The sequence below is a fragment of the Hemicordylus capensis genome, chromosome 7, assembly GCF_027244095.1.
Source record: "Hemicordylus capensis ecotype Gifberg chromosome 7, rHemCap1.1.pri, whole genome shotgun sequence".
NCBI lineage: Eukaryota > Metazoa > Chordata > Lepidosauria > Squamata > Cordylidae > Hemicordylus > Hemicordylus capensis.
In genome coordinates, this window is record NC_069663.1 from 27911543 (window position 1) to 27938958 (window position 27416).

Below are 27416 nucleotides of genomic sequence, written 5' to 3' on the forward strand. Positions count from 1 at the left end.
TTGGGGTGCACAGGGAGAATTTTTATTAAAACAAGCTACACACTGGATAGTTCTCTCTCTGTAGAGGGCATAAAGCACTACAAGAGAGAAGGGGAAAGGACAGCCCTCCACTTGCCATGAGTCCACTGCTGAAGTCACTTATTCACAATGCACAATTGCAAGACTAGCGTCCCCCCTTCCCACCCCCAAACCTCAAGAAATCATCTGTTGGGCTGGGGAAGTAAAAAGCGACAGAACAAAAATAATGTCCCTCTGGAGCAAATCTGTACAAGGCAATGTGCTTAAAAACATACAAAGCCACAACAAGAGAACAAAAAATGGATTTCCCATCCCTCTAGGCCTCCAGCAGTTTGCCAAGGAAACGCAGGTTCAGGATCTTCAGCTGTTCCTTCAAGTCCATGCGGACAATGCCATCCTCGCCATCAATGCTCAACAGGACACCAGTGGCTTCTCGGTCCTCCCCTAGGATGACTTTGACCTGCAGGAAGGGAACCCAGCAATGAGAAGCAGCCACAAACTAGATCAGAGCCAACCCAAGCCATGTCCTGAGGGGAAGGGAGGAGGGAAACTGGGAAGCATGGCAGCCAGGCAGGGGCTGAGCCAATCATGGCTTTCCCTGCAGAGGGCTACAAGAGGGAAGAAGCTTCTTTCAACATACCTTATTGTTCTTGGTAGGTATGACAGGCTCCAGGTGCTCACTGGAAATGCTGACCACCTTCTCACTGTCCTTAAGGTAGACGGAGCACATTCCACCCTGATGGGATGCAGATAAAGAAAGGGCAGGGAAACAGTTAAAGTCATCACACAACTGCAACTATCTATGTTTTGAGGGGAACTTAGGCGCAGAGTTGCTTCCACCTTGCTTCCAGAGCAACACTTGGCAAGTCATGGCTTCTCACTGATCCTCACATGGCAGCTCCAAGGTTACACAAACTGTGAGGATGCTGCATAATGCTGAAAAAGCTGCACAGCTAACTAATGATGGCCATGTTCTTCGATAAGACTTTATAACAAGTTTGGATTGTGGCCAGATCTTCTCAGCTGACTTGCTCAAACACTGGCACCCTCGCTTTGGAAATGGCAGGGTTAAATAGATGGGGCACCAGAAGGAGCCTTACTTCCTGGTTAGTCCAACAGTATGGCTCAAAGGAGACCTCAGCCTAGAATAAAAAACAGCTGGCTTGCAGGACAGTGAGAGAAAAAAAACAGCAGGCAAGCCTTTTGTGGTTTTTTGCAACAGAAGCTGTCCTGGCAGTGGCTTGGATGGGAGACCTCCTAGGAACCTCTCTTGTGCACTACGCTGAGCTCCATGATGGAAGAAAAGCAGGACAGAAATGCAACTAATTTGCTCACTCATCTCCCTCAAAGAGGCAAATCTGGATTTTCCATGACTGACACACACCACACATGCCACTGAAGAGCAGGATCCCAGCGATGCCTTTGCCCTCAGAGCAGGCCCTCCGCTGGAGCTCTTGCAGCACAAAGTCCGGGAAGCTCATCTGCCAACCTTCCCCTGGCTCTTTTCAGGCCTGCAGCCTCTCCCCACATCACAAACATGGACATGCACCTCCTCCAACCCGAGACTCAACCACCCACTTACAGTCACACTAACCCACTTACAGTCACACTGCGGATTACTCCCGTCTGCCCTATGACCTGGCTGTCCAGATACGTGTCGCGAACTTTGACCTGGATGTCGGTGGTGACCCAGTCGCTGGAGCTCTGCTCAATCCCAGAGCCAGGGGTGTGAGGGTTGTAACCTCCTGGAGAGGGAGCCCCTGGAGTCATGGGGCTGTAGCCCACTGGGCTAGGGCTGGGGCTGGCCTGAAACAAGAGAGAAACAGGTTATAAGAAGAGACAGCAGAGAAGTCACGGTGGAAGCCAGGGCTAGCTCAAGATGTTTCGCTACCTATGGCAGAAAGCGAAAAATTCACTCTCCATTTTGATCCTTTTAAAATAGAATTTAAGCAGACATAAAATGAGTGTGACTGAAAAATGAGAGGATACACAGATAGAATAAATGAAAAACTTAATTAAAGAGAAAGGGTAAGGAGGTTTGTGTGGTGGTGGTGGCGACATCCAAAGTGTGGAGGACAATAGGACTGCTAACAAGAAATTAGTGGTCATCCACTGAGAACCACTTGTGATTTTAGTATTTCAAAAGAGTAAGAGTAGATCTTGTTTTGTTGACATGACTTACTGCTTCTGTTGTGCAGAGAAATAACCAGAGATGGAGTCGTTCCTCAGAGGGGCTTCCCTCCCCCATATTCTAGCTTCTCCCATTTACTAGCAAAACCTTCACAAGTTCTCAGAACTCTCTCAGCTGAGGCATGCAAGACTGCCAGTTAACTTACAACACTCAGCGGCAGATGCAAGCTTGGCTTCCGTTAACACTGAGCCCTCTGCGTGGGTGGAGTTTTTAGCAGTTAGTGGAACGTAACGTTTTCCACAGCAGCCAAGAAGGCCTCTCTCCGAGGCCCTGGAAAGTTGCTGCCAGTCCAGAGGAACACCGCTTGGTGCAAAGGACTAATGGTTTGATGCAGCAGAAGGCAGCTTCACAGAGCTTCATATTATATCTAGTTTGCATCACGACGCTATACATTTCCAACGGTACCTGGTAAGCCATGGGCGATGGCGTTGGGTGATAGCTGGCTGGTGAGTGGGTGTTCTGGTAGCCTACAGGACTAGGTGCCACTTGATGGAAACTCTGAGGACTGGGACTAGGTTGGTAGGAGCCTTGAGGGGATGGAACTGCATACGGAGAAAACTGGTCGGTATTATACCTGCAACAAGGGAGACATTTGGTCAAGAACAGGTAGAGAGAAGGGCTTGAGTAACCCTGCTCTTCTCCTCTGCACCATAAGCTTCCAGTTGGGCGTTAGCTTTCCAACAGAGGTGCTTTTGCTGTTACTTCCTCTGTTTGCAGGGTTACAAGAGTTTCATAAAGCTCAGAAATGACAACTAGAGAGGAGCTATGCCCTCCAGCCCCATGTCCCAACCCGCAACTTCGGAGCACTCACATGGCTGGTGTGCCAGGCGTCTGAGGGTTGTACGGCGGGTTAACCTGCGGGGAAGAAGGGTCAGGATAGCCAGGAGTCTGTGGGTTGGGAGTTCCCCCGTAGCCTTGTGGAGAAGGGGTGGGCTCATCGTCAAAACCATAGTCAAACTCTTCTTCCGCCCTGGAGGAGGAGAGGGTGGGGTGGATGAGACACAAATGGCCAGCTCTGCCCCAAACGTCCTGCTTCTCAGCCTCTTGCCTTGCAACCCTGCTTCGTCACTGAGAGGCACCAACCTGGAGGGTGTGTTGGGGTTGTTGGGGTCCCATGCCCCGCTCTGGGCAGGAGTCCGGCTGCCATCATGCAAGGGCGTCTGAGAGCCATAGTGAGGAGTTCGGTTGCCTGAAAAGCAGATGTAGCCCACACAACACAAAGTCAATGCTCAACATGGTCTCCTCTGTGCTGGCTCCCAACTGATTTGCAGGCTCAGTTCCAAAGGCTGCTTTTGACAGCGAAGCGAACATTGACATGGGGCCAGAGTCTCTTAAGAACTGCCTCCACCTGCATGAATGCGCCCCACCCCTGAGACCGGTTACTGAGGGTCAGTTCCTGTCCCCCACCACCATCAGAAGCACAGCAGGTGAGAATGAGGGACAGGGCCTTCAGTGGGGCCCTGAAGTGGGGGTGCTAAGACAGCAAAGACCACCTGAAAAATGTCTGCCTGGCCCCATTGCTGCTTGCTTTTTGGCAGGCAATTAAGACCTCTTTTCCCCTCAGGCAAAGTGCATTTTGAATGAGATATTTAACTGCTACTGCTTTTTGTTGATGTTGATTGCTCCTGCTTCCATCACTCACCATCGTGCAGCGGAGTCTGGGAGCCATACATGGGTGTACGGGATCCTGAGCCATACATAGGGGTCTGAGAGCCATACATAGGGGTGCGTCCGTAAGTGGAGGTCATGCCGCCTGGCCTTCTTGAACCACTGGCCAAAAGGAAAATAAGATGCGAGTGAGATTCTAATGGAGTTGGTATACATGTACACGTACGTACATACACACACACTCTTACACTTTCTATAGTCCATCAGGAACTCCTCCTCCACAGACCCCCCACCTCCGATTACCCTCCCAGAGTTTTCAGGATGAGCAGGCTGGCACCTAAGGGAGCCAGATCAGCAGCCACGGCCACCAATGGCCCTCTGAAACACTCAGAGTGTCTCTCTAGAACTCTGCCCAGCCCCTCATGCCTTCCTGTCATTCTTACACGGTGGTGAGACGCTGCCTGTCCACAGAGATTGTCTGGCAAGTGGAATGCAGCTCAACACGGGCAGTGGATTCTGTGGCATCCTTGACCACACCAATGTAGCCTGAAAGAGACCAGGACTTGGCTCACTGGATGAGGTATAAACGCAAGACAGTAAACCCACCAGACTTTCTGGGTCCCCAGATGTCGCTGGACGGCAACTCCCATCACCCCCAGCCACAATAGCTGAAGGCTGAACAGCCATGTGTGTCTGAAGAGCCAAACATTAAAAGTTCTATGGCACATTTATACTGCAAACTGAAGAACAAGTAATAACCACCATCAATTGCAACTCCTGGGGTGGTGATTTTGGGGAGTCTAACCTTTGGGCCCCTCACAAAACAACGATTTCCAGGGCTCCTTTCAGGGCAGATGGGGCAGTGGGAGTTATTTTCAAGTCACTGCTATCCCATTCTGATCTTAATTAATGCTCCAGAGATAGCAACTTCACTCATCTCTTCCCACAAGCCCCAGTTCCAAAGAACTGTGACAGGCCAATTCTCCGGAAGCAAGAAGCCCAACTCAAAATGCTGCCCACCTCTCAGTCCGACACCCCCAGAAGTGCACCAGATGAGGCCATCCAGAAATCCAGGATGCTCAGGGCAGCTGTACTCCAGGAAGGTTAGAGAGGCGGGCGAGAATACCTGGCCCACGTTCACACCACAACAAAGGGATCTCTTACCTTTGTAGGGCCCTTGGGAAATGCGCACCGTCTGCCCGATGAGGTCATTGTCTCTGCGCCCACGACCACGACTCATCCCGCCCCCTCCAAAGCCACCTCGCTGTCCTAGGAAGAACGGGAAGATGGAAGAGGGGCACAGATCTGCAGCCCACCCAACCTCCAGGGGTCCTCTGTTGGGGTTGGTGCAATCCCCAGAGATCTGAGAAAATCCTCACTCCTTTCCCTACAGCAGAAGATAGTATTCCCGCCATGCTCACGGGGTGGGGGTGGGGGGCACAAGTGCATTCCAACTGGTGCCTTCAGTATCTCTTGAGGGGCACCAATTACACTGCACCTGCAGTGGCACAGCTCTGAATAATGCTGTGGCAGGGCGAGACGGAAGAGGAGCAACCAGAGCTCCGAGAAGGCAGGGCCGCTGTGCCTCCTTGGCACACCCCCCACCCCAAAACTCGTTAGGATGAGCCAGCTGCTCCTGGGACCCACGATTCTGCATGAAACAGATCCCTATGTCTTGCCTCACGGAAGGGAACAAAACCGAACTAGAGGCTGCCCACTGCAACAGTGAGGGGGAGAATCTTCATGGATTGGGGATGGGTGGGGTGGGGTGGGGTGGGGTGGGGTGGGGAGTGGCGCACACCACATGCAGATCCCAGAAGTACCCCCTACTCCTGCAATGAAGCTGGTCCTTGTGCATCCTCAGAGATGCCTTGCCCCACCCCCCTAGTATCTCACTCCCCACCCTCCACCTGTTTCTTCATCAACTCCTTATCTGTTTGGGCCTAATCCTGCATTGAACTAGAGCAACACACCTCCTCGTGCGGAGGAATGTATGCAACCCAGTCCCCCAAGGTGTCCAGTCGCCCCTCCTCAACTCACCTCCTGCGCTGGGGTGGATGGGACTGTTGATACGAGGGCTCATGGGTGCAAAGCCACCAATGGTGAAGTTTGTGACATCCCGGGGCTGAAGAAGCACAGAAGTCCATCCAAAAGAAGGAGTCAGGCAGGCAGGCAGGCAGGCAGGACTCTCTGCCCCCCACCCAAAACAGGTGCCCCCTCCCCTCACAGTGTGCCACACACAGGCCAAGCCAAGGAAGATCCCTGACCTTGGGGCGCTAGTGGGAATGGGCCTGCAGCTCAGGGGTTGAGCATCTGCTTTGCACGCTGGCGCTCCTGGGTTCTATTCCTGGCAGCATCTCCAGGTAGGGCTGGGGAAAACCCCCCATCAAACCCTGCTGCCAGTCAGAGCAGACAAGACTGAGCTAGCTGGGTCAGTGGGCTGACTCAATTGAAAGCAGCTGCTTGAGTTCGGCAGTGTGCCCCCACCCAACAGGGCACCAGGGGCCGGGCCAAGCCCAAGAAGACGCCTGACCTTTGAGCCTCCAGCCAGAACCAAGTGGCGGGTCTTGCAGACAAACATGCCCCCGTTCTCCACCAGCTTCTTGCAATGCAGGAAGGCGAAGCCCCGGAAGAGATGACGGATCTCCCCCTCACGGCCCTGGAAGGAGAGAGAAGTTCCAGGTCATCCAAGGTGGATGATGGGAGTTGTAGTCCGACAGCGTCTGGGGACCCAGTCTGGGGAACCCCTGCCCTACTGTAACACAAGGAGGAAGGTGCCATTAGACCTGCTAATCTCAGAGCATGCAAAGAGGGGGGTGGGGTGGGGAGCAATTAGTCCTGCCTTGGAGAGCTGGTCTTGTGGTAGCAAGCATGGGTTGTCCCCTTGAATAAGCAGGGCCTGCCTTGGTTTGCATTTGAATGCAATATGAGCACTGTAAAATATTCTCCTTAGGGGATGGGGCTGCTCTGGGAAGAGCACCTGCCTGTTTGCATGCAGAAGGTTCCGAGTTCCCTCCCTGGCATCCCCAGGCAGGGAGAGACTCCTGCCTGCAACCTGGGAGCAGCTGCTGCCAGTCTGGGAAGACAATACTGAGCTAGATGGAGCAAGGGTCTGCCTCGGTAGAAGGCAGCTTCCGATGTAAACACCATCCTTCAAGTGCTTGCCTGATGGCTGAGAGTCCACTGTACTCTGTTGCACCCTCCAGTAAGAGCAGAGGAACATACAGAAGGCCAAGGCTGTGGCCATGCCCTCCTGGCCACTACTGCCTGAGTGCCCCCAGAGCCACACCCTTGGTGCAATGGGCAGGAAGCCCAGCGTGAGAGCCAGGCCCACTTTGCTGTGTCCAGCCAGCTCCACCCCTCACCGAGTGCGGCCCATCAATGACTTTCACTATGTCCTTCACGTGGATGTTGCTTTGTTCCGAGTCCAGCGCCACTGCAAATCGACTGTCCTTCTTCCGGTTCACTGCCTGGTGCCGCACCGTCACCACTTTGCCATACATGTTGAGCACCTGAGAGGAAAGGAAAGACAAGCCGAGATAAGGGGAGGAAGCCTCCACCATCTCTCCAGAAGATGCTACCAATCCTCTGGTTTGCGTACATTCAGAGAAGCACACTGAAAGAAGAGGGAGGACCCGATGGGGAGAGAGCATCCCGAGACAGACATTCAGACAGGGGGTTCTGCTTCGGCCCTTACAACAGAAGGCTTCTCTTCCATAAAATAGGTGTTGATTATACAAATTAAACCCTCATGTACAGAACAATTGCCCCCACGGCCGGCCCAAAGATGGGGGTGCCCCAGGAGAAGCTTGGCTTTGCTGCTCCCCTGACCTCCTTTGCCTATGCGGGCGCCTCCCATTGGGTGGGCCGGTGATCCCCGCTGCCCGCTTTGGCTGGTTGGCTCCAACAGCACGGGTACCCGCCCGTGGTCACCAGTCACACATGACCCGGGTCCTTGGCACCCCTCCCCGCTTGGCACCCTAGGTGGCTGCCAAGTTCGCCTAGTGGGCAGGCCGGCCCCGATTGCCCCAAGCGGCACAAGTGGCAGCCACATTTTAAGCCTTCTCTGCAAGACCCAGTGCCAGAATTCCCCCTGTATGTTTCACGGAAGTTGAAATTAATCAAAGTGACATACAGCAGGGTAGGCAGAAGGCAGACAGAGGTCCGTTGGCCAGGCTTCCTGTAGCACCTGCTGGCTGCTGGGATTCTTGCAAGGAATGCTGCAGTGAGGCGGCCTGGCCCAGCAAGGCATCGCTTCAGTTCTGATGCACCACAGCAGACTAAGGCCATGGGACGCAGACAAGTTCTGCCTTAATAGTTGCCGGCTATGCTATGTAATTCAACACCCACCAGTGGGCTGCAGAGATCCTCGTCTTGTGTGCTTTAAAGGAGACCGCACTAGACTCAAGTCAGCTCAGCCCTGCTGCAAGGAAGGCCCTGACGACGGGGGGCACGAGAGCAGAAGAACTCCCACACCGAGCTCCGTCATGCCTCTCCCTGATCAACTAAGCAGAGCCCACCTACCTGGAAGGTCTCCCGCTCCAGACGGACGATGACACCAACCGTCTGGGGGTCCAGCTGCACCAGCTCTCCCCACTCGTGCTGGCCACCCACATCCACACCGGAGGCTGTCTCCGAGCAGAGCTGCAGGTCCCGAGGCAGGACTTTGAGCTGCAGAGAGGCAGAGAGCAAGACTGTGACACGAGATGGGGAGATGGGGCACTGCTCTGAGAAGGCTCTTGCAGAGAGGGAATGAGGAGCATCTAGAGAAGAAGGCACCAACTCAGAAAACAGAGACCATCCAGCTGGCTAAATCTTCAAAGGCAGCAGCTGGGGCAGGGCATCTTCAACAAATGCAAGTCACAAAACCCCCAAATAGACACATCAATCCCTGAGTAGCTGATGCAGAATTAAGACTGGAATAATAGCATCTCCTTCTCTGTTTGTTTTCAGGAAGACCCTCAAGACTTAGAATTAGAAGAAGACTTAGAAGAAGACTTAGAAATTAGAATTAATTTTAATAATTTGTTTAAATAATTGTTTTTATTTCTCTTTTATGTTACTGTTTTAATTGTTTCATGTGTTTTAATCTGTGCTGGTTTTAAATGTTGTACATCACTTAGAGATTTATATATCAGGTGCTATAAATATATGATAGACAGACAGATGATATCTAGCTAGGCTTTATTTCGGTCTTTGACCAGCACAAGCAATATTAATGAAAACAAGCCCAGATAAACACATTAGCTTTATTGGCAACCTTAGCTCTTGGCCACAGACTCCTTTCCCCCCTGCAAAATCCCAGAGCTTTGCCATGTGCCATGGGTAGAAAAAGGTAGGACCTGAGGAGCAAGACCCAAGGGCAGCCACAGGAGGGAGAAGCAGCACTGAAATCTGGCCCTGAACTACAAAATGCAAGGCAGGTTTTATCCCCAGAGGCAGGTCCCAGGCAGGCTAGTCCACCTCAAGTGACAGAACGATTCAATGGCCGGATGCAAAGTATAATCCGGAGGGGGGGGAATCTCGAACCCCTCAACAGAGCCTCCCCACCCCCACCGTACCATCTTTCCCTCGGCCCCACTGCCGCTCACCTCATGCATTGTGAGGTCAGAGAAGAGGATGACGAAGTTCTCCTCCACGCGCACGATCAGTCCTGTGTCGCCTTCAAAGCGCCCAGCAATCACCTTCACGTGGTCCCCCATTTTAAAATACTTGCGCAACTCCTGGGCTGGGAACTCCAGCATGTCCTGAAGAGGGAGGCGAAACAAGAGACGGTTGCGAGAGATGAAGCCAGCTGATGACCACACTCTGTTTGCCTTTTCCAGCTGAAAGCTGGGGTCTCCAGGCAGACTTTCCCTCACTTCTGTACCTTTGGAGGGGGGCACAGATCAGTGGTGGAGTACGCGAGGGGCACACAGAAGGTCCCAGGGCTCAGGCATCTCTGGTGACCAAGGAGCTCAGACAGGAGGGCTAGGGAAAGACCCCAAGTCTGAAACCCTGGAGAGTCCCTGCCAGCCAGAGGAAACCACCCCAGACTAGGCAGGTCAGGGGTCAGACTCCACAGAAGACAGCTTCGTATGTATATAGCACATGCATTAGTAGCAGAGCTCCAGGATGGAGAATGAACGAAAGAGTAAAACAGGACTAGACCAACGAAAAGAAATATCAGACAACGGGGCTGAGAAGGGCCTCTCTCTGCCCGAGACTTTGGAAACCTGCTGCCAGTCAGTGTAGACAACACTGAGCTCGATGGACTAGGCTATAGGGACAGTGTGGACCTCCATGTTCACTGGGCAGCCTAGAATCACCTGCAGCACCTTCAGCACCTGGGGGTCAGGTCCCAGGCACCAGCGAGGGGGATCAGCTGCTCTAAGCTGCGCTGTGGAAGGCCTGTCAAGAAACACTCCTCTTGTCACACCTGAAAAGCAAGGCCTGCTCCCAGGCGGCCAGCTGCACACAAGTCACCTTTGCCTTTTAGCCATTTGTGGCCTGATGCAAGTGAGGAGGCAAGCTAAGAAGAAGAACTATTGTGGACTTATTTGCAAGGCTGGGGTGGTTTCCCTGAGCTTACTTTCTTTCACCATGAGAAAAGTGGCCGGCCCCCACTAGGGATGGGAATTCCCACCCCCACCGCTTGCAGCCCATTCACTCCCCTGCTGCATTTCAGTTGGGGGTCAGATGTGCCCCATTGCAGCAGTCTGATTACACAGCCTTCACGTATTCAGGAGCCATGCTTGCCAAAGGGCAGACAAGAAACCCATACCTTGAGGTCCTCATGCTTTGGCATGATGGTGATCTTGTTGCCGTCCACGCTCAGGATCTTGCCCTGAAGGTTGATCAGCTCCCCTTCGCACACTTCCACGTTGTCTCCGGGCTGGAAGTTGTGCTCACGTTCCTTCCCTAAAGTGGCAGGCGGAGAAGTGAACACATAAAAATATCTGTAGCAGAAACAAGCAGTGAAAGCAGCACAAGCTAAACAACAAGATCATCACAGGCCTGTCAGTGGAGAAGAGGGGCATGATGGCAACTCTTACTAGAGGGCCCAGAGGGGTCCCAAGTACATGTTTTGAACCCAAATTTACACCCCACACCTCATGATTTGTGGGTATTTTAATGCTGGTAAACACATGCCACAACTGAAAAACAGAGGCACAGAAAATCAATATGGATGTTAATTTCCACTCAGCAGAGTGTGCCACAAATTCCCCGTAAGCCATAATTCTGATCTGGACACTGGAAACTGGATCCCTCCTTAGGGATCGGCAACTCCTCCTCTTCCCTCCAGCGCTATGTTCCCTCTAACGTGTGCACACAAGATGCCAGCCCCCTGTGCAGCTGTCTCTGCCAGGCGCGCAGTGCTGCTCCCACCACTGCCTCCCAACTGGGCCTGGTTTCCCCCTCTCCTGCCACCAGCGCCAACTCCCGGTTTGCAGATCTCATCCGAAGTCTCGTGAGAGGCCAAAGTACCCCCTCGCAAGACTTCTGTCGAGCTCTACAGATGGAGCCAGAGGAGGACGAAGGTGGCGTTGGAGGCGGCAGAGGCAGCCCCCAGCAGCCCAGAGAACAGGCAAGATGTTGAAGGGGCAAAAGTTTGTGCATTGTGCAAGTCTCGTGGCAACCTTTGTTCTGGTTTTTTTTTTTTTTTAAGCTTGAAATCTTAAAACACTGGAGTTCAAAAAACAACAACATACATACAAAAAGCAATCCTGTTGTCAAATTCAGTCCACCACTAAAAGCATTAATTCCTTCCTGGTGTGTGTGCATTAATTCCCTGATAATTATTTTTAAAAGACTTTTAAAAAATTTGCGCTGTGCTTTACGTGCCACATCAATACTTTCCGTGTGTGCATATGTATGTGTGTGTGTATGTACAGTATGTGGGAGTGTGTGCACGCACACTGCCTTGATACTGCCGCCCAGAACAAAACTCTTTCTGCTCACTCATAACAACTAGAGGGAAAACTGCTCCAGCGCCAGCAGTCTGGGCTTCCTTCCCTCCCTCCGGTCCACAGATATAGCTCCCAATGGGCAGCTCTCTTCTTGTGCAAGCAAGATCAGAGGCACACGAAGTGAGTATGCTAAGGGGGAGGGGGCCACGATGGAAAGACACCATCCTTTGGGGGTCCTCATCCTTGCACAAGCACTAGGAGAGGAGACGTTTCAAATGCTCTTGTCAGAAGCCTGGAAGCTTGGGTCTTCCTGGAAGTCCTGGCGGAACCAAGCTGGTTGGTGCCACACCGTCTTGGCCAGGAAGAGTGTGAGTGAGAAGCAGGCACTAGGTGGGCCAGGTGAAGGAGCAAACAAGCCAAGCAGGGGGTCAGCATCCTCCTCTTCTCACCTGTGCTTTCGGTAACCACCTCAAGGTCGATGCCTTCTGGCTGGTCTTCAAATTTCTCCAGCTCAGACAGAGTGGGCTTCACTCCTTCTGTGATCTGAAGCCCAGAAATAGAGTAGGTAGGTAGGAGGAAAAGTGAAGCGACACAGAGCAGACTGAGGAGTTGGGACCGGGGGCAGCTCTGCCCTCACTAAACTCGAGAGGGTTCAAAGGTCTCCTTTCCTAATTCATGCTTTCCTTGCACAGGGCTGTGTTGGTACTCCATCATCCATTCAGGACAGGGGTTTCCAAGCTTGGGTCCACAGATGTTGTGGGACTACAATGTCCATCATCCCTAGCCACAATGGCCAAAGGCAAAGGAGGCCTGTGCAAGAACCCTGAGTACTTGGGACATAGGACAGCTGCACTCTGCACATCCACCCATCCCTTCCCATAATCCCGGTGCCTGGATCTCTTTCCCCAAGGTCTCGAGCCCTACTATATCTTCTCCAGCCTGGCCTCCCCCTTCCGCACCCTGCCCCATTTTAACCAGAGCCCCAATCCTCACCACGGCAGACATAGCAAAGCTCTTGAAGAGGAAACCTTTCCGGCTGTAGCGATTCCCCTCAAAGATGAGGAAATCCCCATCAGACGCCACATCTCCTCCCAAAGACCTGGAATTGAAGGAGAATCTGAATGGCTGGCATGGCCAGTGGAGGCAGCAGCAGGGGAAGAGCTGCTGCTAGAGGCCAGGCTCTGGGAGGCCAAGCAGGGCTGAGAGAGTCCAGCGCCAGGAGCAACATCCTGCTGGGCTGCAGCCCACAGGCCCGTACCAGCTCCCCCCAAACTGAGGAATGGCCGCCTTTTACTGCTCAGCCAGCACGTCGCTTCTTCCCCATCTCCCTCTCTCAGTCCATCTTTATTTCGGTCTTTGACCAACAAACAACCCAAACAGTATCTCCCTCTCTCTGGCCCTTCACCACCAGCCTCCATTCTGAGCTGCCAAAGTCAGGGCGGTCCTCCCCTCCCCTCACTCACCGGATCTTTTCAGCATCAAAGAGACGCTGTGGGGGACGTTTGAACTTCTTCCGTTTTGCAAACCAGTCTTTCTGCAAGGAAAAAAAAGTGGGGGGGGGGAGAGAAGAAGCAGGATTGCTACCAGAACGGGGAGCACTTGAGTGCCTTTGCCACAACCTCCAGAAACAACACCAAAAGAGCAGTTTTAAAGTGGATTGAACATCCAGCTCTGGAAAGAAGGCAAGTACAAGAGACTGGAACATGGAACACCAGGCTCCCGAGAGCAGCTGCGTCAAGTGAGAGCACATGGAAGGTTTAACTTGGAAAGCTTCTTCCCGATGGGACAGACAGGAAGAAGCTGGGCTTGGGGCAAGCAGCACACCACACCTTGAGCAGAAGAGAGGCCAATAAAACCCCCAGAAAGGCAGGTCATTCGGAATCGAGAGGGCTTCTGCAAGGCATTCAGCCAACATACCAGACTCATTCGGGCTTTGATGCGGTCGAAATCTATGCGTGGAATCATCTTCAGTGAGATCTGGTTCTGACTCGGCTCCACATAATCCACCTGGAGTAAAGAGAAGAAAAAGCCAGCAGCTTTGGTTGGTGCTGGGAGCATGATGAAAACAGGACACCAATCAAGCAAAGGAGCAACTCATCTGCCTGGTGGCAAAACTGGAAGCAGCCACCCACCATACAACCCTCACCCCACAGATCCACCTTCGCTATCCAGACCACAGCATCCCACGAGGAGCTGCCTTGGAAAAAATTTTTAATTGAAAGGCAGGATACAAATAGATTAAAACCAATAAGGAGAGCACACATAAGGACTACCAAAAATACGCTTCCAGAGAGTGCAAAATGACTCATGAAATGGCTCAAGAAATGTGGCCGAGCCTACAAGCAAACACACAGGATTCCCAGCTGGGCTTGAGCCAGCTTGAAGGAATGTCCCAACCCATATGCCCTGCTCCTCTTTCCCACCCTGCAGGGGTGGCTGTGCTCCAGCTCTCCAGGATATAAGCTCCTTGAGGGCAGGGATTTTGTATGATTTTGCCCATGTGACTGTGAGGCGCCATATACGTAGGCAGATAGCAAAACTCCGTCAAAATCTGAGCAAATCCCTCAACTTTCCAAGGGAACCTCTGAGTTAGACAACATTGTGTGCTACCAAAATCCTGTCGTTTACAGTGCTGTCTAGAAAAGCACGTGCATTGTTCATCTGTTTGGAATCTCCTGCGCCGCTTCCCAGCCACAACGATACAAGGTAACTGCAAAAGGACTGAAGTGCCAATACAACTAGAAAAGGCAACCAGCATGGAGAATAAAAGCAACTGAATGTAGGGGGGCAGCCACCCCACATTAGAAGCCTGCTAGAACAAGGCAGTCTTCGCTCACTTTTGGAAGCCCAAGCGGGTGGTGGGGGTGTAAGATGAGCCTCCTAGGCAGTGCTCCTTGTGATAGGGGTTCCCAGGTGTTGACAGCAACTCCCATCATCCCCAGCTGCAAAGGCCATCTTGTAATCCTCGTTACAGGGGACACTGCTCTTAGGGGAAGGAACACCAAAGCCTTCCCCAATGGGCTGCAGCCAAGGCCCCTGGAAAGACCCTGTGCACTGATCCCACTCTGCCCTCTGCTCAGCCTGGCTTCTGGCTCCCAACACAGTTTCTGGGAGATTCTTCACACACTTAAAACGCTCTTCCCAACATCCTTTTGGGACGCGGGAACATTTGCCAGGTCGGCTCCCGAGCGACTCTGAAGGAAGCCATGGTGGCCACCACCCACCTGAGCAATGTCATCCTTGTAGATGCCCCTCTTGAGCCGGACCCAGGACTTGGGCTTCAGGTTGGTCACCTCCTTCACCACTTTCAGCACGTCCGTCATCTCTTTGATGGGCACCATCTGCTGGTTCCAGTAGCCCATTCGGAGGTTGCCCACCCCCTCGATGGCCTGCTTCACGTGGGTCTGCTTGTAGGCCTCCACGTAGATGTAGCCCTTCACGTGCTCGGGGGCGACCACTGACTTGATCTGCAGGGGCTGTGGGGTGGTGGTGGGAGGAGGAGGAGAGTGAGCCAAGCAAGCTGCACCAGATGCTGCCAGGGCATCATTTAGACAGAGCAGAGCAGCCCAGGAGCCTCCAGAGTAAGACGACCGGAGACAAGGGAGGCCCACCTGCTTCCTCCCCCCCAAGCCCTGGAGCAAAACATGCATTCAGGCCTCCCACTTCTGAAGGGCAAAAGCCAAGCGGGAGCAACAAGGCCTCCTTCCCTCTCCCGTTCTGCCCCACTTACTGTGTCTGTGAATTGGTAGGCAATGAACTTCCTCATGAGGGCGATGGCTGTTGCCCGCTCCTCTCCAATCTGGGAAGGGGGGAAGGGGGGAAAGAGAGAGAGAGAAAGAGAGAGAGAGAGGCACCAGAATGACGGAGCGGCTCCACCTGGTACAAATCCAAAGTAACCCTATGGTCTAGCTGGGCTCCAATTCCAAGGACTTGCTGGGAGCCCAGCCTTCTGGGACTTACCTTACATTTCACTGTCCAGAGGTTGGGATCCCTGGAAGGCAGGAGAACCAACAAGTCAGTTTGTCATCTCCAAAGAACTGCTGCCCATTCCTCCCAGGTGGCCTGAGGCCTCCTCAGCCACTGACCTGCTCTGGTGCCCAGAACCCCACTCCTCCCTGCCTGCCTACTCCACTCCACCCTTCCCTCAACTTCTGAGTCTTAGATGCCTGTCTTCTCTTGAAGAAGATATGCAGTTCTTCCCACAAGGTCCTTACTTGACTCCGGGCAGCAGCTGCTGCTGGGTGATGTCATCAGAAAGCTCATCAGAGCCCCCGTAGAACCTGGAAGGGAAGGGAGAACTGAGTGGTCTGGAGTGGGCGACCACACTGAGAAGGCAGTCTGAGTTTGAAAGCCGGGGAAGCTGAATCGCCTCCAGGGCAGAACTACTCACATCTCGCCAGGTCCTTTGTTGGCATATTTCTTCATGTAATATTCGCCCAGCTCCTCCTCTCGCTGGTCCCTGCAAAGGAGTGGGCAGTGGGGGGGTGGGGAGGAGGAGAGAGAAACAAGGAGGGTGCCATGAGGGACGTATCAGAGTGAAGGATTCTGGACTGGCTAAGGAGTGCAGCCACAATCCAGGAAGCCTGCAACTCAGAAAGGCACCTTGGCCGTGAGCTCTCCATCTGGCCTTAGCCAGCCATTCTTCTCTCGGCCTCAAAGATGTAACAGGGCCAATGCCAGCCTACCTTACAGGGCTGCTGTTTCAGTCACAGGGTTGAATGACTGAGTGAAGCTTTAAACACTTGAGTGGCCATATTATAAGATCTTGCTGACCTACTAAAAGAACTGCAGGTTGCTTACCTGTAACTGGAGTTCTTCTGGTGGTCATCTGCCCAGTCACACAGATGGGCTTCACGCCTGCATGAAGAAGACCTTTGGAACACTCACAAGCAGATCGTTTTCTAGCTCCCCGATAGGCTCCTTCCCCATTACCTTGGTCACGTGCTCCGCACCCTCCTCCTCCGTTCTAGAGTCCGCTGACAAATGGTGGGTTGGGTGGGTCTGTGACTGGACAGGTTACCACCAGAAGGACTCCAGTTACAGGTAAGCAACCCGCAGGCTGGGCCTTGATGATTGAGCTCGGTCACAAAGAGATCTATCCTCAATGACCCCCACTGTCGAAAAACGTACTGAAGTATTCCCTGCTTCAGTTTCCATTCGTGGGACAGTGTTTGCATCTGGCTCAGCCTGTCCGCTAGGGTGTTGTCAAGTCCCTTGATGTGCACTGCCATTCGATGAATGCAATGACATAAAGTCCAGTGCCAAAGATCCAGCGTCAGAGAGAGCAGGGCACAGGAGCAGGTCCCTCCCTGATGGTTTATGTATGCCTTTGTTGTGGTGTTGTCCATCACAATTTGCATCTCCAAACACCACTAGGGGCTCCAGGTAATTTATATGGTGGAGGGTTTCTTCCTAGGTCCATTGGCCATTTATATGCAGATCTTGCATGTGAGGCCCCCAGCCATCTTTGGAGGCATCTGTCATCACCTGCATCTGAAGAGAAGTCCTTCTGAAAGGGGTCAATTGTTGGAGGTTTTGAGGTGTGGTCCACCAAGCAAGGGTTCTGCGCACCTGATCTGGGATACACAGCACCTTGAGTTGTGATCTTTGAGAGGCCGAAAGACATCGAAGAACCACCACTGTAATGGGCGCATGTGAAGTCTGGTTGTATTCAGGACTATAAGGCCTAACATGCGTTGCATGTCCCTTGCAGTATGAAAGGCATTTTCGCACAGGTGTCAAGCTAAGTCTTGTATTTGACAGGCTCTGTCACCTGGAAGGCTTACTGTCCCCACCAAAGAGTCGAACATGACCCCTAGAAATCTTATGTTGGGTGTTGATGTCAATTGCAATTTTTTGTAATTGATACTGAGGCCTAAGTCCCTTAACAGCATTGTAGTTTATTGGTGATCCTTTAGAAGGCTCGCTGGAGACTTTGTGGAGAGCAGCCCTAAGTAGGGGGAAATCTGAACACCCTTTTCTTGCAAATGTCCGACCACTACCACCATACACTTAGTGAAAACCTTCAGTGCAGAGGAGACTCCAAAAGGCATGGCCCTGAATTGGAATGTGTTTTCGCCTCCCTGAAAACAGAGGAACTTCCTGTGTTGTGGACATATCGATATAGGATAGTAAGCACTAAATCTATGGATACGAACCGCATTCCTTGCGAGAGAAGTGCATCCTGAAGCGTTTATACTCTACGTAAGTATTGAGAAGACACAGATCCAGGATAGGTCTTGGGCCACCGTCCTCCTTTGGATTGGTGAAGTAGAGGGGAAACAGGCCATCCCCTAGGTGGGAGGGAACCTGCTCTATAGCTCCCTTCTGGAGAAGGGTCTCAATCTCCTCCTGAAGGGTAGCACTCGTAGGGGTGGCCAAATCTGGTGGTTGTTCCATGAATTCTATGACGTAGCCTAGGCGAACGATGGTAAGGACCCAGGCATCCATCGTGATACGTCCCCAGTGATCCAGGTAAGGCCTCAAACATGATCCCATCCAAGGGCAGTCATGCCCTCTTTTGGAAGCTAGTTGACTTAGACCTCGGTTGTCCAGGTTTCGTGGGTTGGAACTGCCACATTCTATACTGTGTATTGAACTGGGTGTAATGGGGCTGATGAAAGGTATGTTTGTGGGTCTGAGATCCAGACGAGCGGGATTGGAAGGGCCTTTGAGAACGAAAAGACCTATTAAATCTCAAGCCCAAGGATGACAATGAGATGCTCATGGACCTAGCCATCTGTCTCATCTTTTGCACCCGCTCCATCGTTTCATCTGTCTGTGTCCCAAACAAGGCGAGGCCATCAAAGAGGTCTTCGATCCATGTCTGAGCTTCTGGGTTCAAACCGGAGGCTCGGAATGTCTGCATAGCGAAACAGTCCTAGCTACTGACCTGGTGGCGCAATCAGTGGAGTGCCTGGAGCTGTTTGCTTAGCCTGCATCTCTCCTTCTGCAGGGAAAGAATAGCTTCCTTTTGAGGGGATGGGAGGGGCTCCAATTGCTCTGACAACTTATCCCATAATAGATGGTTGTATCTTGACATGAAGACTTGATCATTAGCAATCTTAATCTGCATGGTTGAACTAGAACCATGGAGTCCAATTTGCAGTCCTCCGTGTTTACCAGGGTGGACAGCATCTTGTTCTCAGATTTGGACCACTATTGAGTTCGGAATAGGGTGTTTCTGCATGAACGCAGAGCCCTCTCTCTGGACCCCTATAGGTTCCCCACTTTCCTGGAAGTAGGGGGAACTGAGGATGGTTTTTCCCAGAAGCTCTGGGCAATGTCCAGCAGGGCCTGATTCACTGGGATTGCTAAAACCTTAGATGAATCTCCATCTAGCACATCAAATAGTGAATTAGAGGAGGGTTTGGCCTCCTCGTGAAGCTGAATTCCCAGAGATTTGGCCACCTTAGACATATGAGACGAAAAGGATTTCAGGTCCATTAAAGGAGACGGAGGTACTGAGAACAACGTTTAAAGGCTGCCTTGCCAACCAATGGCAAGGGGAGGAGCCTACTGACCTATCAGAGAGCCAGAAAAAGATCTGCTTGTGCGTGTTCCGAAGGTCTCCTTCATGCAGGCATGAAGCCCATCTGCGTGATGGACAGAGACCACTTAGAACATTACAGTTTAAAGATTTACTGAGTTTGCACTCTCTGCATCCTAACAAAGATGGTTGTATTTGAGTACTTTCTTTAAATAGGGCTATGCTTGGCCTGTGTATCCTGGAAACTTCTATATTAACATACAAGTTTTTACGAGATGATCCTGCCCACAGGCTTACAATTTTCTCTTTTCGCCATCCACCCTTCACTTGTGGCTGGCTATTTTCAACACATTACCTCCACAAGTTCTGCAGTCTCCGTGCCCCAGAACGATCCTCATCCAGAACCACATTGTCGATGTTGGACGCTAAGAGAAGAGACAAAAGGTTGCAATGTGGGGCAGGGGAAGGGAGAGAGAAAGAGAGAGGGGCTGAACAGAGAACCAGTAAGCAGAAACAAGCGCTGCAGGGAAGGGTGGAGTGCAATTTCCAGAATTCCAAACAGCTTCTGGGTTCAATTTGTTTACAACACCAGAGATCCTACTGCACTCTGACACTTCTGCCGTGCTTGTTCATGAGACCAGGGAAAAAAAGGAACAGAGAACGAGAGAGACACGCAGCCACTGCTAAGGCAGTCAAGACTCTGCCGTTAAGCCTACTCTTACAGGTGGCCTCTACAGCGCACAAGCAAGCTCCTAGCAGCCATGGCCTGCCCCATGCTGTTTCTGGAAAGAGCGAGGCCGTGCAGTCGGCACTACACTGGTCTCCTGGTAGAAAGCACTCCACCGAGCAGCTGCATGTCAAGTACTCAAAAGGCACTGGGTAAGTGCTAAAGAGGATTACTGCTCTCTCCAGTTAGGAGAAAGAGATGATCTCACCAGATGCAAATGCAAAAGAAAAGGATTCTCTCAGCAAGTACTTGCTTAGCAGAATGCCACTGCACTAACACAGGACTCTGCCTCATACACAATCGGACCATTGGCCTGTCTAGCTCAGGATTGTCTACACCGACTGCAAGCAGCTCTCCAACGTGTCAGGCAGGAGTCTCTCCCAGCCCTTCCTGGAGATGCTGGCAGGGGTTGAATCTGGGACCTTCTCACGCAAGCAGATGCTCTACCAGTGAGCTATGGACCCATCCTTCAAAGGCTCAGTCCAGACATCAGACCAAACTGGGTTTGTGCTAAGCCTGCCTAAAGACCCACACCAGGGTTTGAGCTTCCAAATGCAAACACACCAAGCCGTGGTTCAGAGCAGCTGGACTGCTTTCATTTCACATCTGCTCAGAACTCCATTGGGCAAACATGTCTCGATGGTACGGCAGCCTCAAGGCAGAGCAACAGGCATAAAGTTGGCTTGTGAATTCAGACGTAATGGCACCCTACCATTAGCGCAAACTGTGGTTTGGAAACCAGCTTCAGACCAGTGGCAAGCTAGCATAGGTTCCAAAACAACAACAAACCATGGCTAGGCATTCTGTCCCAATGCAGCCAAGACAATTTTGCTGCAGGTGAGAGAACCACCACGTGGCTGAGCGGCACAGCTCCCTCCTCCTCCTCCTACATACCTGCAGCGACTAAGCAAAGCCGTCGAGTATGTTCCGCCACCACCCGTTCCGCCCCGCCCAGCATTCATCATTCAGCAAACCCCACCTGGCTGAAAAGAAGCAAAGGAGCACAGCAGCTGATGGAGAGGAAAGGAGCTGGAATGAAGAGGCTAAAAACAAAAGCCAATTCTTACCTTCAATTTCTTCTGCTCATGAAGAGGTGGTGGTGGTGGGAGGGCGGACAGTATGAGCCAAATAATGCCATCAAAACCAACCACACGGTGGGGGTGAACGGGGAACAGAAAAGCGGAAGGAACAAAATTAAGATGTGGCACAAACCAAGGAGAAGCGAATGAGATGCACAAAACTCAAAAGAGAAGCCACTGAGCCAGGGAGAGGGAAGCACTAGCAAGAGGCAGAGACAGCCTCAGGGCAACGGCCAGGACCCAGGGGTTGCAGCCGGTCCTATGGAGCAGCTACGAGCTTCGATTGCCTCTCTCTTCTTGATAACTACAAGAGTCAACAGATCTTCGCACATCTCTGCAATCAATAGCTTTCTGTGTAAGCCATTGTGTCCCATCACTCCCCTCCCCACCGGCAAAAAAAAAGGTCCGCCTCACTTCAGGATTCACAAAAGAAATTGTGGGAATTTTGACAGCCGGCTTAAAAATAAATAAATAGGGAAATAAAAACAGATGTGCAGATCTCACCACTGACCAGAAGAGCTTAACAATATGACTACCATTTCATCTTTTCTCCTGTCTTCCAACTTTAGGAACCTGACTTACAGCTAAGAATGGAGTGGGGGAGGGGGCCAAAATAAAGTATATTCATGAAAAACAAAATTGTTCCAAGTGATGTGTTTCCTTGGGCCATTTCAGGTTGCGGTCAGACAATGTGGGACTGAGAACTCAGCACCAGCTATAAACTGCCTGCCTCATCATCAGGAGGAACTCTGCTGAACAGTTCTGTGGGACTCTAAAGTTTGAATACTCGTGCTTTAGGAATCAACATGACTACCAGCACCAACAAGCTGAGGCATCCAGATTTATTCTGAATCCCAGGTGTCTACACAGGAAGGGTTGATCTTACCTTTCTCCAGGATATCCTCTGCACCATCCTCCCACTGATCTTCATCTTCGTCATCGTCCACATCTGGGGGAAAGAGAAAGGGAGGGGGCAAGGCCCATGTGAGTAACCAATAGGCCAGCCTGGAGTTAAGGATGCAATTCCTCTCAACATGCTCCTCTGGGTTAGGCATTTCAGAGTAACAGCTGAGGAGGTGGTGATGGGAGCAGGAGAGAGAGAGTCTTTTTACCAGCTTCATCCAAAATGAAGCCTCCATGTCTAGGTTTCTTTGCAGGCCGATCATCGTCTTCCTCATCCTCTTCTTCATCATAGTCTTCCTCCTCCTCTTCCTCTTCCTCCTCTTCTTCCACTTCTTCTTTTTCACTGCCTACAACACTGGCACGTTCTTCTTCTGCCTGCATTTTACCAGCAAAAAAACTTTACCTTAAAGTTACAGGTGGGTGAAACTTAAGTGTAAAGAGAAAAAGAATGCAAGGGTCACAGAGCAGCTCAGCAACATGCATGAGGGAAAAGAAGGCACAAGTCACTACTACCCTTGTCCTTAGAGTTAGGGCTCTATAACAACCAACAACTGCTGTCCTATTCCAATCCTCCAAGATATGGAACAAGAGCAACATCAAGCGAATTTAAGGCTTCCTGCTCAGTGAGTGGGATAACACCCTTTCCTCTAGTTCTCAGGCCACTGCCTCTTGCTGGTGAACCAAGGCCAGTTTCAAAGACATTGTATGGTTATCCAAGAAACACAAGCATAAAGCCTCCTTGGGTACCCAGAACCTGTTGCGCAAATCTTTGTATTTGGCCACTCATTCTCTCTCTGGCACAAGAACAAAATTTAGATTGGATATCTTCTTTAAAGTTTCAGCCACAAAAAGTGCCAACTTTAAATACAACCAGATGCACAATATAATCTGAACTTGATTCAAGCATACAATTTATTAAAATTGTATTTAATCTGTTAATATTGCATTGCAATTTGTGTGATTTACTCCACTGAGTTTCTCCAAATATGTTTGTTTATGTATGTATGTATGTTTCATTATGTATTGGGATGATATAAGCCCTGTATACAGGCATGTGTTTTTTTCACCTTTATAAAGGAGGATATTGATAGATATTAATGGATATTCTCATATATGCTGATATTCATTCTGAGCATTTGCATCTTAAAGGAGGGAATTATTTGACAGGACATTTTGTAAGCAAAGCTTTTAAATAATGACAACTTTTAAAAGGCAGGCAGGCAGCTTTTCTTTGTAAAAGAAGAACTGTAAGGAAATTCTCCTCCTCAGTCATCATACAGCACAATAGTTCATGTGGCTGGATTCTGGGGGACAGGCAAGTCACCACAAGTATCCACGTGGCTGACCTTTTACTCCTGTTTAATGTCTAGGAACTACCTGGCTCTGCACCTTGCTTTTCAATTGTAGGGCCCAAGATCTGGAACGGCCTCCCAATAAAAATAGACCTCTCCCCCGCCCCCCCACTAATTAGCACATGGCAAAAGTAGGCTGTTTCAGCACTATGTCCTCCATTAGAGATTTCACTTTGGCTGTTTATGCTGATGCTTTAGTCTGCTTTAACTTACTCTTAATTCATAGGTTTTTCTGTTCATTTTTTGATTTGATGTTACATTTCATTTTTGCTGTAAATCACCCAGAATACCCTGGTAGAAAGGTGGGATCAACATTAAATACTAGTAGTTCTCCAGCCTCAGTTTGTGACCTTAATTTAGAGCAATATATTGCTACCCTTTTCCATTCACAGACTAACTTCCAGATTATTTTAAGAAGACTGTCTTTCTTGAAAATTAATGCTATAATAATTCATCTCATTTCTCCTCCTCTAATGGGGTTCCTGTGCCCTGAGCAGCCTCTCAAGCCACTTCACCGCTCCTCCAAAGTTCTTCCTCAAGACTAATTTCAGCTTTGGAGCAAAGACATTCTGCTGTTAACCATCACCTTATCTACACCATCTGGCCCATCTAAGCAGATTGCCAGCAACCACACATTGCTCCTATGAACTGTAGCGTACACTCCAGGCACCCCCGGTTCCTCCCACTGTCCCTATTCTGACAGTCCTCACCCAAAAGCCATCATACTTTCTTGAACCAGGTAAAGACAACCCTGCCTGCATCTTCCCCTCACCTCATTCTCCTCTACCTCCTCTGCCTCACTGCTGTGCTCGCTTTCATCTTCAGAAAAGTTGCTGTCCTCACTGTCAGACATTTCGGCAATGCTCTTTTATCCTGTAAGAAAAGAAATGTTTTGTTTTAAAAGATAATTGGAGAAAGCCACATCAACATGCAATTGGACAGGCTGGTAGAGGCAGAAGACAGACGGCCGCCAGCACGCATTGAAGGGTCATCGCAGGAGCCTGACAACATTAATCTGCGCTGCAGGCCCAGCTTGACGCTACCACCTATAGGACGTGGGGACGAACGTCACTGGCGCAAGGGGGAGCGGGATGAGGGACAAAAATCCTGGCTCATGTGACAGAGGGAGGGGCGGGTGAGTTGGCGTGGCTGCAGCCTTGGCCAATGGCAGCCCTGGGGTGTGGGTGACTCTCTCTAGGCTTAAATGACCCACTCAAGGTAGCAGGTTCAGTTTCTGAAGAGCAAAATGGCTTCACCCCTACATAACCAAGACCAACCATCAAACACGACTCCTTTTCCAAACTTCACCTATGATGAGCCAAGACTGACAAGGAGGAGGAGGAGAAAGGGGGAAGAGACAGGTGCTGAAGAGAGCACCACGTGCAGCCCCTCTCGGGTAACATCTTGCACAAACATTTCAAGGTAAGAGGAGCTACACCTTTGGGCAAGACATGAAAGTACCAGAAGAAATTCTCCAAAGGCTCCTGTTTATTTCCATGTTTTAAGTCAGGACTAGCTCACTAAATTACACTCAAGTCCCCAATTCATACTGGCAAGGCAGCTACAACTTCAAATAGTTAACCACCAACTCCATGACAACTTCACTCACTTATAGCAGCCACATGCTACAAAATAGCTTCTTTTTATTTAACAGATACGAACGCAGTTAGCCCCACAGGGTCTCTAAAAAGGGTGAAAAATGGTAAACTGTATAAGAAACACAACATGCAAACACAACAGAAAACTATAAAAGAATCAGAATAAGTCATCATGGAGAACAGGTCTATCAATGGTTCAAAGCATCCATACGTTGTTGACCACAACTCCCAGGATCCCCAGGTGCAATGGCTTTTGCTTGGGGAGCCTGGGAGTTTGGTCAACAACTTCTGGGAACCCCTGTTAAAGGGAACACTGCTCCCATTCATATGCCACTAGGGCAGACCCTGCTTAGCAAAGGGGACCAGTCGTGTTTGCGACCACATAGGGAGCTGCCTTAGACTGAGTACCCAGCCTGGAAGCAGCTTCTCCAAGGGTGCCGGTCTCTCCCAGCCCTGGCTTGGAGATGCTGCCAGGGTGGGACCTTCTGCAAGCAGGCAGGTGCTCTTCCCAGAGTGGCCCCATCCCCTACGGGGAAGATCTTGCAGGGCTCACAGGCTGCCTCCCTGCTTAGCAAAGGGGACAAGGCCTGCTTGCTCCCACAGGGCCAGCTCTCCTCGGGAGAGCTCGGGCCTCCCGCCCCACTCCCTCCCTCCGTCTCCCACCCCTAGACGCCGCCTGCCAGGGCCAGGGCCAACCCACAGGCTCCTTCCTCTGGGGAGGGCGGGGGGAGCTTTCTCACCCAGTGGCCTCGCGCAGCCCCCTCAGCCCAGGAGGGGCGGTCAGAAGGTCAAAGGTTGCGGGCAGGGGGTCAAAGGGCAGGGGTCGCGCCGGGCCTCAAGACCCACAAGGACTCCAGGCAGGCTTCTTCTCTCTCAGCCGTAGCCGCCGCCTTTCTCTTCCGCTGAGCCGGCAGCTCCACCCGCGAAGCCTCCTCCTAAGGCGAAGACGCAGTTTTCCCGCTGGGGAGAATCGGGGCCGGAGAGGGGGCGTGGAACGGCAGCGAGCGGAAGCAACCCCCCCACCCACGCACGCGCTAGATCGCGCCGGATCCCGCGAGAGCTCCGTGGAGGAGTGACGTAATGGAGAGGGACGGGAGTCTCGTGGAGAGCTCGGCTGCGATTGGACAGGCTGGTAGAAGCAGAAGACAGACGGCCGTTGAAGGGTCATCGCAGGAACCTGACGACATTAACTTGCGCCGCAGGCCCAGCTTGGGGGGACAAAAATCCCGGTTCACGTGACGGAGAGGGAGGGGCGGGTGAGTCGGCCCGGCGCCGGCCTTGGCCAATGGCAGCCTTGGGGTGTGCGTCACGAGTCACGGCCGCGCGGGGCCTGCCGGGCTGTAGTACTGATTGGCAGCGGCTCTCCAATGTTTCAGTTGCAGCCGAGGATTGCAGCTTGGGCGGGGCTGCCTCGTAGCTCAGCTGTGTGAGGATTGCGCAAAGCACTTGGACAGCACTTGGTTCTCCAGATGTGGATGGACTACCGCTTCCATCATCCGCAGCCACAATGATGGGAGTTGTAGTCCAACATCATCTGGGGAGCCCTGTTGGAGAACCCCCGACCCAGGACCCTTCGTGGGCACTGTTCCCTCTAACAGGGATTTCTAGAGGTTGCTGACTACAACTCCCAGAATCCCCAGCTGCAATGGCTTTTGCTTGGGGATTGAGGGAGTTGTCGTCAACATCTGGCAATCGCTGTTAGAAGGAACACTAATGGAGAGTCTTTGCTTGGCCATCGCTGCTCTCATATGATTCATGACTACATGCTATTTAAAAACAAAAAACACAGCTATGATCCAGTCTGCTTTGCACACTTTAGTGGGGCTGGATTTGTTCTTCAATCCTATGCATGCTTGTTCAGAAGTCAGGCTCTTGCTGTGCTCGAAGAGGCTTAGTGTGTTACTGTGTAGTGCTTCCTACTTTTTTTCTGTTTGGGTTTTTTTTTTTTTTTTAATGCTTCCAGCATTATATGGTCTTAATTTATTGGGTTATATGATTCAGAGATTTGTGAACACGAAGAAAGTAACCACTAGTGCTCTTCTGCAGATGACTTCACATGCTATCATTAGTATATAATAGGTAGCAAATAAAGTAAATCAAATTGGAGGATGAGTCAACAAAACTGCTGTAATTGGTGGATAGTCCTAGAAATACAAAGTGCTTTTTAAACTTGTGATGACAGGCATATTTACCAGAAACTAAGAACCATTTTCAGCAGGGCATAGTTCCAAAAACAAATTATTGACATTCCGGCTGTAAGATCATAACTGGATCATAACCCAGCTATGAATCATAGACTAAACCATTATCAGTTAATTTAAGAGAAAGGACATGGCAATTTGAATTTGTGCTTTAATTTGAGAGAATGTGAGTTAGCTGAATTTAGAGTATAACCTTGTAACAGTTGCTCTCTTTGGAAATCCAGATTAACAGCTGTGCAATCTGTTCATATGATGTTTCCCTCCACTGTGTTCTACTTGTGTATTTGTAAAATAAAGCAAATATTACAAAAACATGTCAGGCTCTCTCACCCATATAAAATGAAATCTTGGAGCATATCAT

At 51.1% G+C, this 27416-nt stretch overlaps 1 protein-coding gene across 3 annotated transcripts; it reads right to left on the reverse strand.

The window, feature by feature from the left end:
- On the reverse strand, positions 1-25962 carry SUPT5H (SPT5 homolog, DSIF elongation factor subunit). Of its 3 annotated transcripts, none has more exons than XM_053268263.1 (30): positions 25595-25962; positions 24029-24129; positions 22114-22279; positions 21888-21950; positions 20990-21001; positions 19551-19620; positions 16097-16165; positions 15921-15986; positions 15667-15697; positions 15437-15505; positions 14931-15182; positions 13624-13713; positions 13170-13240; positions 12700-12805; positions 12156-12249; positions 10581-10717; positions 9409-9564; positions 8342-8488; positions 7183-7329; positions 6351-6476; positions 5858-5942; positions 4982-5086; positions 4261-4363; positions 3852-3979; positions 3293-3398; positions 3021-3179; positions 2615-2783; positions 1621-1824; positions 659-754; positions 1-478 (listed from the first exon to the last, which is right to left on the reverse strand). In XM_053268263.1, exons 2-30 carry the CDS (start codon positions 24107-24109, stop codon positions 335-337), a joined length of 3252 nt encoding a protein of 1083 aa, XP_053124238.1. In that variant the 5' UTR covers positions 24110-24129; positions 25595-25962; the 3' UTR covers positions 1-334. The 3 variants fall into 3 exon arrangements, with proteins under 3 accessions (XP_053124238.1, XP_053124239.1, XP_053124240.1); XM_053268264.1 differs by lacking the exon at positions 25595-25962 and adding an exon at positions 24866-24923; XM_053268265.1 differs by lacking the exon at positions 20990-21001.
- Between the last annotated feature and the right edge of the window lie 1454 nt (positions 25963-27416).

What these genes read in the sequence shown, in the direction of transcription:
- SUPT5H (XM_053268263.1), bottom strand. Translation starts at nt 24,109, where the DNA reads ATGTCTGACAGTGAGGACAGCAACTTTTCTGAAGATGAAAGCGAGCAC. An exon ending in TCAAAGCCCGAATGAGTCTG is followed by an intron (nt 13,241 to 13,623) that starts GTATGTTGGCTG and finishes TTTTCCTTGCAG; the next exon opens with AAAGACTGGTTTGCAAAACG. An exon ending in TTCTGGCTGGAGGCTCAAAG is followed by an intron (nt 5,943 to 6,350) that starts GTCAGGCGTCTT and finishes GTGCTTCTTCAG; the next exon opens with CCCCGGGATGTCACAAACTT.